The sequence below is a fragment of the Trematomus bernacchii genome, unplaced genomic scaffold (assembly GCF_902827165.1).
Source record: "Trematomus bernacchii unplaced genomic scaffold, fTreBer1.1, whole genome shotgun sequence".
In the NCBI taxonomy this organism is placed as follows: domain Eukaryota; kingdom Metazoa; phylum Chordata; class Actinopteri; order Perciformes; family Nototheniidae; genus Trematomus; species Trematomus bernacchii.
In genome coordinates this window covers 3,267,134-3,279,516 of record NW_022987641.1, presented here as the reverse complement: position 1 = coordinate 3,279,516, position 12,383 = coordinate 3,267,134, and the positions used below count along the sequence as shown (strand labels likewise).

The 12,383-nt window shown below is 42.3% G+C and overlaps 1 protein-coding gene across 1 annotated transcript in view; it reads right to left on the bottom strand.

Moving 5' to 3' along the window:
- Window positions 1-6,093: 6,093 nt before the first annotated feature.
- The window catches only part of snd1 (staphylococcal nuclease and tudor domain containing 1), a 181,060-nt gene continuing 174,770 nt past the window's right edge, over window positions 6,094-12,383 (bottom strand). Inside the window, exons 23-24 of the mRNA XM_034133336.1 lie at window positions 8,678-8,722; window positions 6,094-7,067 (exon numbers count right to left, since the gene is read on the bottom strand). Of these exons, the coding sequence (XP_033989227.1) occupies window positions 7,002-7,067; window positions 8,678-8,722 (111 nt within the window). The 3' untranslated portion in view covers window positions 6,094-7,001. The remainder of the gene's footprint in view (window positions 7,068-8,677; window positions 8,723-12,383) is intronic.

The window sequence follows — 12,383 nt, the reverse complement described above, 5'->3', positions numbered from 1 at the left end:
GCGCTGTAATATGATGATGTGCAGAGCAAGTCTAAGGCTCTTGGAATCGCTCAGGGATGAAGTGGCTTGCATCCCCCATAAAAGGCTTTTCAGGGTAGATTTCATCCCTGATGGTGGGAAAGCTATGTTGATAAAAACATACTGCAAGTCAACAGAATGGTACATTGTGTTTTACTGCACTCTACACACAGTATGCTCCAAGTGGATGTCATGAAGCAAGAGATGAACATGGCAGCTTCTATAGAGACACTCAATTTATACTTGGGATGAAGGTCACTTATAAAACCACTCTCTTATAAAGCGTATACTGATTAACTGGAGGGGGAAATGACCGTGTTTAACTCTGAATCAGCAGCAAACTTAGGTTGAATAGTTTTACCCAAAGAGATCGTATTGAAATGCATAAATGGTGTTTTATTTTTTCCCATTAACATTTCAAACTGAACAGTAAAATGTCTAAATGCCGACTCATTTTACAACACCATCTGTTCATGCATCCTTCCTTTTAGGAAGATGTCTGTGCAGCTACAACTGGAACAATTAAAGGCACATTGTGACCAAAAGCAGGCAGCTTTGTGTCTCCATTTAAAACATGGTGTGATACGTGATCAAATCAGGGCTGCTCACTTGTCCTGCAGTGTTAATATTGGTACCTGTTTTAATTCAGTCTTAATTCATTAATTGAAAAAATATATATATTAGTTTTAAATCCTACCAACATTATTGCAACTGTCTATGTGTTCACTGAAATACAGTTCTTTGTCTGGGTTTAGCTCGAGAATGAACCTTTATACAATCATATTCATTTAATCTACTACATCTTCATGCGCATTGAGATGCTTGACCCGCTACATACGTCCGAAACTCAGACACTGAACAAACATGACATTGCCACGTAACGTAACATTGACAGTTGTTACGTTAGCTCCATTTTCTCATCGCAGCATGCTGGCTTTCCTGCTTTGACCTAGCTGTTTAGTTGCCACCTCTATTTTTCAGTGGGATTGCAGATACAACGGCATTCTCACTACATAATGTCACTGTATTCTGAGGCCCATCAGCTAACATTACTAGCATGGAAGTAGTTCTACAAAAAGCAATATGCTGCCGTGCTGTAAGCCAATTTCAAGTATCTAGTGATAATGTCATCAATAAAAGTATAATCAAGACATTCAGCACACATATAGGCCTCCAAAGAATAACTTGACTTTTACATTTCAAGTTGATTGCATTAATGATTGACCCAATTGTAAAAAATATGTTTTCAAAAAATACAACATATTTATCGAGAAAGATACGATCCCTGCAGGGGCTTCATTGACTATGGGCCGTTTTGACATTTTATTGACATCCTGTGGCGCAATGAATTAATACATTCCTTTTTGATATACAGCATACTTTAATAGTTCTTGTTTTTAAGGTTACTTCTTCACATGAATGCAGCTTCAGATGTCTTCCCTCATACATGTGATGGAGTACATAATAAACCCTGTTTCTACCTCCCCACAGCTGTGATGTTTCTGTCTGTGATGGTTGAGGTGCCCCACACACACACACACACACACACACACACACACACACACACACACACACACACACACACACACACACACACACACACACACACACACACACACACACACACACACACACACACACACACACACACACACACACACACACACAGGTGAAGCATTCCTTCCCTCAAATTATCATTTTATCCAGAGCGAGCAGATTGCATGTTCTGTCCGGTGTGACGGGGGCTTGGATCCTGAAGCCGGGACATTTTGGACACAAAGTGCGGCACGGGGGGGGGGGGGGGGGGGGGGCAGGGGGCAGAGGGCAGAGGGCCGGACGTGAGCGGGTGTTTCTGAGAGATAAGACAAGACAGGGGAGCAGCACACTGCTTTTAGACACAGAAGGCATGAAATGAAGTGGCATGAACAATATATTAACAATTCAGACGAGCAGATTGACATTATAAATGGATTAAAATTAACTTTGTCTGCCACATATTTGACCCTGGGACCCAAGCCTGTTGAAATAAGAATTAATCAAGTATCATCTTATTTAAGCCCCTTGTCAAGGATGGCATCTAAAGATAATCCTGCTTTTGAATAATCCATTACATATTTAATATATGTTTGACTTCTTATTTAATAGATTGAATAAAATCTGAAACGTTAAAACAAAATACATAAATAATGATAAAGTCTATGACCAAGTCACGTTTATTTATTTAGCTCACACAAACCATGGCACTGAAACCCATCCGGAGCTTCTATCAAAACTCTCGCATTTTCGCTTTTCTTCTCAGGTTTGTGAATTATTGAGATGCTTTTTTCCCCCTCTCAAACCCCTCAGAGGGTAAACATGCCTCTGGTTCATACAAAATATATACTTCTTCATACCATTGCTTCTTGTCTGCAACAAATCATCAATTTTTAGTTTGTTTGTCTTGTAGCTGGTATCACATTTATATTTGAGGCGTGGCCAGATCATAGAAAAACCGTTTTTTGCCTAATTGAAGAAGAAAAAAAGGACCTTGTTGATGGGTGACTCTTTCTCTTACAAATCATTCCCAACAAGGCAACATTTCATGGTTTAACTGTTGTTGCCACACTTTTGAATTGGCTGCCTCCGATGCTGCGGAAGGCACCGAATAATCGACATTTCTAAGCGAACAATTTGCTGACAACAGCCCTCTGTAATCTGCGTGTTACGTCTGCTGGGCGTTGTTTCAACTATGACAGCTTTACAAACAGAGAGGAACCGAAACCAGAAGGCTCAGCTTACAACTCCAACAGACAGACACTTTTCATATCTCCCGTTATCGCTTCTCTTTTCCCTTTGTTCTTTCTCTTCGGTAAGTAGGCCCAGTAGCTATCTCATCAGCTCTGAGAGAAAAAGAAATTAAGCAAATAGGGAGAGAAACGGGAGGAGGACGGACGGATAGTTTGTGAGGAAAAGGAAGGACATGGATCTATAAGACAAAGTCGTCTCAGTCAGCTGACAAGACAGACAGGAAGTTAATTGCCCTTAGAGCATATTTCTCATCACAACCTCTGGTAATTAGACGTGAACACCGGTGATAAATTGCTCGGGCCATCTTTGATTTGGTGGCTCTTCCTGCTGTGTGGCACCTGGAATTAAGACTGGCATCCCGGGGAGATGTTGGTCACAGTAACCCTTCCGACATTAAATTCAACACATCATTTGTGAATTATTTAATGGCACCATTACTTTTACCAACCTCAGAATGAGCTTTTAAAACAGATACAAAGCAGCGCTGTCATGGAAAGTAATTTACGCCTCAGGTTTTTACTGCGATCATGCAAAACTGTGAGCCATCTATCAACCACAGAGCAAGTCATAAAGAATGAAAGTGCTCCTGCCATGTCTAATTGAAAAACATGTCTTCCAGGCTGAGGCTGTTTTTCAAAATCATAATTTTAGCAGGAACATTTGTATCTAGTTTACCCAGTTTGCAATAACAACCTCTGGTCTGGTCTTCAGAGTGTTTCACTGCAAAACAAAAACAACCAGGTACGCTTTTGTTCCCGTTGCTTTTCATGTTGAAGTCCAATCAGAATTGAATAGCCTGCAAATCCTCTCTGTAATCACGTCTTGCGTGTCCTAATCAACACCCATCAGTGTCAAATGTATATGTAATAGGTTTTTGTCCTGATGCAAGCTATTGTTATATTAACAAGCCTAAACGTGATGAGCTTGTACTAATGTGTAGATGGAGAACTTGTTCATGTGAATCCATACAAAGATTTGAAGTCACCATTTTGGGGACCTAGGGTGCGTTTCACTTCTCTTATTTTTCATTTCCTCGCTCCTCGGTCTCGGTATCACCGGAAGTTGATTTGTCTGCGCCATCTTGAGCATATTATCTAAAATGACTTACAGGTACTTTGACATGTAATAAGTCATCAGGTCATTTCTACAGGAGACATATTATGCTCATCTTCAGGTGACTCACAAACTTGTATTTATATTTTCTACTAGATCATGTTTACATACTTGAATGTTCAAAACTCATACTGTTAGGCTGAGCATCGCTGTAGTAGTGTATCCTCTGGAGTGCCTTTCTCTTTAAGCCCTCATGCGCACATTGTCTGCCTCCTGTGATTGGTCAGCGTTTCCTCTTCTTCTTCTGCTCATCACAACCTAACAGAAGTCCTGGCAGCTTGTTTTGAGACACAGTTTCTGAATACAGGCTGTGTTCATCACTCTGTTGGTGGAGCATTTTGATCATTTCACAGTATTATAGCAACTTGACCTGCTTTATAATTATAAAAAGACTTGGCAATCTCACTTTTTACAATATTAGACATTTAAAGGCTAAACTACCTTTGCCTGTTGTGCTGTTAACACTCCGACTGTCCTTTTCTTTAAACTACAGCTTTCTTTGAACATTAGCGTCTCTTTATTTTCCGTGCTCTGCCTGTCAATTACACACCGACACCGACGCACCCCTTCGTGAGATCTGGAACATACTGTAGGAGGTTTTCTGATATTTCCTCAGACGTTTCTTCTCCGATTTGATTGATAACATTAAAAAAGTATAACTAATATCTTTTTAAACTGCAAGGGAATGTGATTTCCATTTGTTCTTCAATAAAGGATTGCCATGAGAGTGCTTTATGTTGCAAAAAGAGTCGTTCTTGTTCTATAACAGCACCTCATGTTTGTCCATATGGTACGAAATGATTTCACATTGTTCTACTATGTGTCTGACATTTTCAATCAAGATCCAAACGTTAGTCACTGTTAATGCCTCACAATGTCAGTCATACTTTTGTACCAATAGATGTCCACTGTGGTTTAAAACATCTGCCGTACATCTCCAATGTAAATGAAGCATCTGTCTCATGTCCCACAATCGGAATGTTTTTTTTTCTAATTGCTATGGTTTGACTTTCGATGAAGATGTACTTGTCAATTTCACCAAGGTGACTTAATGAGGTACCAATGTTATGAATACTGCTGTATATTGTAGAGTTGTTACATTACGCTTTGGCTGCATCCTCTTTGGCTTCAACCAAGCATATGCAATATAGAAATGCTTTAGTATGACATAAAAAGTCTAAGTTGAAAATATGGAGAAAACTCACGTGTGTTTAAAAAAGTGAGTATAGTATGATGAAATAGTTGTTAGATGCCAGACCGTCTTTGCTTGTTTGCTTGTTCACTTCTTCTGCTCTCGTTCCTCTTGTTCCCTTTGTTCCCCAGGTCTTCACCAGACTGGCTGTTCATTGGTTCATCGGACTCTCAGCTGGCCAATCCGATGCAGAACCCACAGTAAAGGAGGCGTAACTGGAAGAGCCGTTTCCCTCTTTCTCGCTCACTGTATTTTTGTTTAGCTTTTTTAATAAAATGTGTGTGGGTGGAGGTTTGGAGGTTTACCGGGTATGGGTTTTTGATACCCTCTGTAATCTTCATCACCTAGTTGAACTTGTTAAGAGACTGTAGATGTATCCACTGTTGCCACACTGTATTTGTTTTTGAAGACATTTGAGTAGATAAGTTAGTGAGGGCTTTGGTTTGCTCCTTTCAAAGGGCAGAATAAGCCAAGCCTAGTATATATTTGATATATATTTGTATCTCTTGCTTTGCACAATCATATAGTCCCTTCCTCCCCCTCACTTGGAGAGTTTTGTGTGTTCACTGGAACTACTTTTCTGAGGATTCATATATTCTCAGAATCACTCTGACTGCCTCAAATGAATTGGTTGTTGTGTTATTGTCTCCATTTCCCTCTACTTAGCCGAATGTCGAATTTGGAAAAAAATTGCATAGTATGTCGAAAATATAGAAGAAAACACTACATAGTGATGAGTATTATTAAGTTGTTTTGTATGAGAAGGTAAAACTATATCAAGCGTATGCAGGCTTTTCTATCTGCATTTGCAGCTTTCCGTTTATTTATTTTTTCAAGGAACAACACTTTATCTGCGTAGCAGTAATTTAGTTTTTTACTTCTAAAGCCAATTTCTGACTAGAACCAGGTCCTCTACAGGAAGCACAACACATACTGTAACTCCACTATTCTTCTTTTTTGTGTGTGAAAAAACAACAACACAATTAACATTTTAAGTTTGCTAATTTTTATTCAGCAGATTTTTAATAGAATGCAAAGGTCCATTAATTGGAAACAAATTCAAACACTTTCTGCTGTGGCTATCCGAGACAGAAAGAGAAGAGACAGGATCATAAGCATTATCAGAATGTAAACTTTACAGAAGGAGAGCGAGAGATGATACAAATGCCTCGTGATGGCATTCCTTTTTTACTGGTCATTAAAATCGTGACATAGTGAATAAACGACAAAACACTCCCCACAAAAACATCCGCAAATATCATCACACAGATATACATTGAAGACAAAATAAACTTATCCTTTTTTTTTTTGTCTGTGTGGCTCCACCTACAGTATTTCTCTAAAATAAACCATTTACACTTTTCAACATATCCTCACATTTACATGAAATTCATTAGGGAAGCATTTGTTTGCGAACAAATCAAGCGAGCACCCGGCCCCTTCCTGTGCAGAGGAAACGGGGCCTGGGCAGGAGTCAGAGAGCAAGGGAAGTGATTGGCTGAAACACTTAAGTATAATAATTATTATCAATCACACAGTAAGTCAGCTGAAAAGGTAACATGGCAAATAACACAGATTGGCAATAGTGCAGGCTGCTTGAGCTGGCAGTGGGCCATTAGGAACAAAGGGATGAGGGGAAAGGGATTCTTGCACGAGTTACTTTTAGATGTAGCATTGCTAGCATGCTCTATGTGGAGCTACAGGGGAGAAAACAAGAGCAGAAGAGAAGTCAGGACTGGAGGGATGACATGTCAAATAAAGAAGGAAGATTGAGTCAATGCTTGTCGTTTAGTCATCTGTCTTCTGTCCAATGTGTGCCGTCCATGGTGGTCTTTGGAATGGTGTTGATTGGATGGTCGATATTTTTTTTTTTATCCCCCGTTTTTTCTTTTTAACGCCTGTACCCGAACTCATCGGCATCGTCCGCACGGAAGTCCCCGTAGCGCCAGATGTTGAGCTGAAGGGAAGAAGGAGATAGACGTTATTGACCATGATGAAAGGAAACTAAAAGGGTGGTTATGTCTCCAATGGCTTTGAAGGGGGCTTCAATGACCTCTCTTGCACATTACATGTTAAACAGATAGGAAAATAAAAAAGAGAGTGGCAGGGAGAGAAAAAGCCAGCAATGTCCAAAGTACGGTCACTGCTTTAAAGCCAAATGTGAAGGCTGCTGCTGCATCCTCATCATCCAGACAATCCATCTCTTTGTGCATGCCCAAATTTGAGGCTGACAGTGGCTCAAACACCCCCCCCAGCCTATCACTTCTCCTCCTATACATTCACATACCTGCCCCGCCTCATAAACCAACACACAAGTCTGATAGCATGTAGCTAAATGTCGCCTTTATGAAATGCCATTGGCAGAGTGTGAGTGTGCAGTTTGGAGCTGGAGCCAGTATAGTTCTTTAATGTGATAGAAATAGAGCAGTCTGAGGGGTGTGTGTGTGTGTGCGCGTGTGTGCGCGTGTGTGTGCGTGAGGGTCTGTGTGTGGGATGTTTCCTTTTTTGGCTCTCAGAAGCCTGCGCGCTCAGCTGTTAATGCTGTGATTCATAGCTAATTAGCGACTGTGCTAATTAGCACTAGTTATTAGGATGAATGAATGAAGCCATTTGTTCGTGTTGCCATTCCCCCGTCTCCCACTACGCTACCTTTTTTTCACCTCCTCCCTGACACCCTGAAAACATGGTAGTAACTGGAATTGTGATTAGAGCCAATTCCACCTCGACTGCCTCATTGTGTGAGCATGCTGCAGAACCACGGGGCGACTAGAAGAGCGCAGGAGGACTCTGAGCCATCGTGTTTGACATTTACATGAGTAAAAATAAGATGGGATCCATTTTCTATCTGTGCGAGCTCAAAGGGGATCTTTTTAAATGCACCTCGGATCTGTACAAACACCTTCCTGTCAGGTCTAAATATAAAAAGTGGCCTATGCAAAAAGAGCTCCAACACTTTTCTCCTTAAAAAAATCCCATAAAACGTGCAGTTCAGTTTGTGTCTCAACCTTTGTTTTACTTCAAAAAGAGCCCATTAGTTCAATAGAAGAAACACATATAATATATATATATATTTCTCTCTGTAAGTATTCCCAGATCAATCAGGCTTTGACTATACGGTCCATACATGTTCTGTTAAAGCATTTCCTCTGGCTGGTGTGTGTGTGTGTGTGTGTGTGTGTGTGTGTGTGTGTGTGTGTGTGTGACTTGACTCATCTTAACCCCGTGTGTTATGTGCTGCCTTCTTTTCACTCTCCATGTTTTCCCCTTCTCGATTTCTACCCCCAGTGCACACTTTAGCACACAACCCCACCCCCATTTCACAGTATGGACATGCACAGACTGTGGGCAGCAATCCATATGGGACAATGGGGACTGCCAATGCAATGTGTCACATCTTGACAGAGAGAGAGAGAGAAGACTTCTCTCTGTGGTTGGTGTATAGAAGTAATGAGGGTTGTAATGTAGTCTTGTTTTGGCAACATTAGATATCTCACAGAGAGGCAGACAAACCCCAGAAAAGCTGCTTTAAGACAAAGACATGAGGCTGATTGTGATGAAGTGACTTACCCGGGCACTCTTGGCAGATTCTTGACTGTTCAGGTACTCTGTCACCTAGGGCACAAAGAGAAGAGACATTAGCATATCACATCAGTGCGTCACAGGCAGGATTTGAGAGGATTCATGTGATTCAACGCGTCCTTTCAACCTGCTCTGCCCCCTGGAGACATTAGACTTTTTTGAGAAGGTCAGCACTGGATGTAAGGAACACGGTGTCCTCTTAAGACCAACAGCATGGAGATAACTCTCACACAGAGGGGTTATGTCACTGCAGGTGATGAGGCACGGAGGAATGTGAAGGCAGCATACGGAGCGCTGCGTTAGGGCTCAGGGTTTTGGGGGCAACGCTTCCTCCACCGTAGCTTCATGCTACAACTCACACTCGTAGAGCCACTGGAGATGATAGCATCATGCTAACACCTCACTGGTTTGTAGCAGTGATTTATAATCAAGTGCATTCACTGGACACCCTGAGGGAGCTAGCAGCTAAAGGGGGAGGAGCCCCAAGTACCAGTTTCCTGAGACAGTCTGAGCTCTATTGTACAGTGTAAACAAGTGATCAGGCAGTCACGGTATCTCTGATGTTTAACTATGTAATGTATCCAAGTACAAACAAAGCTGATTAAAAGCAACAAACCTAAAGTTATCAGCTTAATGCACACTACTCAATTTACTAATACATGATTTCTGGATTAATCATTCAATAATTAGCCCATTTAAATGTGGAAAATTGTAGAAACACGTCCAACAGTGATCTATTTTCCCCACCCACAGAGTTCAGGAACCAAACATGATCAATCCTTGACATTATTTTCTTAAACATTTACAATTATAGATGAGGAAAATATGTGCCATTCATATTTCTCTCACTTCACTTATCGACTGATCTTTTCAGCTCTGATATGACTAGTTGCTTATAATGGAAGATGGTAGCAATATTAAGCTTTAATGAAGTACTAAGTGACTCAAGCTGTGCTGCCCTGACACACAGGTCACATGAAAGCAAACAGCAAACTGTGTAATATCTGTTCAATGTGTAGGAGTTGTATGTTTTGCTGGACACAAGGTACTGAATGCAGTACTGAGACAAAAGAGTCGGAGGAGGAGTGGAAGCGATGAAGTCAATGTGCAGCGTTGAGCATATTGACCGCTTCTGCTAGAACAGCCGTTTAGCCTCATTGAATGAACCAGTGATGAGTCATAGGGCACATGATCACAGAGAGGGTTTAACAGGCCTCGTTTGGTCAGATGTGTACAGTGTGAACGGATGTGGAGCTGTCCTCTGACATGCTGACGTCAGAGTGGAAACAGAGTGATACAACACAAGGTCCTAACATACAGCTCACCTCCGCCATGTTTAACCCTGGCCACCCACTCTCACATTACATCGGTTAATGGTGGAAGGACTGTTCTGTAATTACGATGTGTGCAGAAAAAAAGTGAATTTGCAAGAAAACAATTGAAGGAAACGACCCAAAGCAAGCAGTCGGAAGAAGGACACTGTAATGATGAGTCATTGTGTTCTTGTAATGGATTCAATTGTACCTTTTGTAGCTTATTATAGCAGCAGATGAGCCGGCTTTCACACTCAGACGCACACACTTGCCAGAACAAGGATGCCAGATGTTAAAACTGTCGAGTGTGGACGGGGCCCTGGAGTTTAATTGCTTAGCCAGCTCGTGCACATAGGTTGATTTGATAGCTGCGCTGCACATGGCACCACCAAGATAACAGACCTGCAGCTGGATGCTACAGCCACTTTGTCCCAGAGAGCGCACGTGCACGTGTGCAACTGGGGAAAGTGCAGTGGCTGCACAAGTCATCCATCAAAGCCAACTAAAGGAGAGGTTTTTCTTTGGAAGGCTTTGGGATATGGCATCTCGGTCTCATCAGGCAGATGTCACCGTATGGGAGACACCCAACGGATGATATTTCACCCACACAAAAGGCCATTTATGCCATTGGGGTTTGGATGGGAGCGATGACAGCCCGTAGCACTTTAACTTTTCCTAGTGCTACATTTGGAAATCCAGGGGCCGACTACAATGATGTAGAAGACAGTTTGATATCTGCAGAAGTAGCTATAGCAACATTTGAAAATGTTTTATATTTATAAAAATAACGGAGGTTGAACTTCACTTTTGCCAAACTCCACACAGCTGAGCGACTGCATGCAAAGTATTCTGTGAGAGCTGTAAGTCAAGAGCACTACAGCACAATATGCACAGATGATATGCCGCCACACTGGCACTGCCGCGGTGAGCCTCTTTGTCCTCTGGCCGGGGGGGGGGCCTTCTCTGGCTCGCCCTCGTCTTTCACTGTTCGGCTCTCTCCAGCTCAGTGTAACACAACAGCCAATCAGGGCACAGCTGAACACCGATGATGACTGCCTTTCGGATCCTGAACAGCCCCATGTATCCTGTACCGGATCCTTCTTTCATGGCTTTTCTATCGGCTCCAGCAGGGAGGCATAATGGTTCATTAAGACGTGAACAGAAGCAGAACTCATCTGGAGATGACTTTATGTAACATGGGAATCAAGTGCCATGTTGTTCTTGTAGAGTTGTCAGAAGAAAGGAATGATGTTGCAGCATAGACAAGACTAACAAGGCGGAAGATGATTAAGTGTTTCAGGTTAGGAGAAAAATATGAAAGATATATTTTTCAAAAAGGATAATAAATGAGGGGGCAAAGGAAGATAAAAGGCAGCATTTGGAATGGGTTTGGGAGGCAGAAGGCAGCGGGTGAAAGCGTGTTCGTCTGGATGACCCTACAGAGCTCCCATATGTCAGACAGATGCCATGTTTGGTGAGCAGTGGCCATGGACACTGGCAGTAGCAGAGGATATGCTGTTTGGCTAAAGAGGATGCTGTGTGTGTCCTTGAATGTGTGTGATTGATTCTCAGCAGTCCACTCTGCTCAACATGCAACAAAACAACAGTTAAAAGTTTAGCTGAATGTCAATTTATTATAATATTAAGCCAAGATTATTCACAACTGCTGTCATTTTTAATGCATGCAGGTAACCTTCTAGTTGCAGACTTGGTGAGAGACTTTGTGTAAGTGTGATGCTTCCAATAAGACGGGCGACAGGTGGTGAGGGTCTGGTGTTTCGGCACTTCTCAGAGTGTCGGCCTGGCTGTGAACTTGTCTGCCTGAGAGTGAGAGAGAGACCACGTATTTCCCCGCGCTGGCCTGCATGCCGTGCCCAGGTGGTGTTCTGGTAAGCACGGTGTGAAAGTGATGGATCTCAGCGAGCGCTAACATGGCAGCTATCTGACAGGTTGAGCGCGTCTGGTGCGTAGGTGAGCTGTGCCTTTTCTTGATTTCACAGGATAAAGAAATGTTAAGTGTAACCAGGTTTTGGACGGGGTGCGTATGACTAATCAAAGTTGCAGCGTCATGTGCTCTCCTGGTCGTCGCTGCTGAGTTGGGATGTCAGGCGACGTAAAAAGCGCTTGGGTAGAGAAGGAACAATGAGCCTTGTCCTCCACGCACGTTAAGCTTTTCTCATTAACAGCAATGACGATCAGACACAGGCACGCATCTCTGCTTGTCTAGCAGACATCTCTCAGTGGATGTCTGCTCACCACCTCAAGCTCAACCTTGACAAGACTGAGCTGCTTTTTCTTCCGACTCAGACTGCAAGGAATCTGGGTGTGACCCTAGATAACAAACTGTCCTTCACTGCAAACATCGCTGCAACAACCCGCTG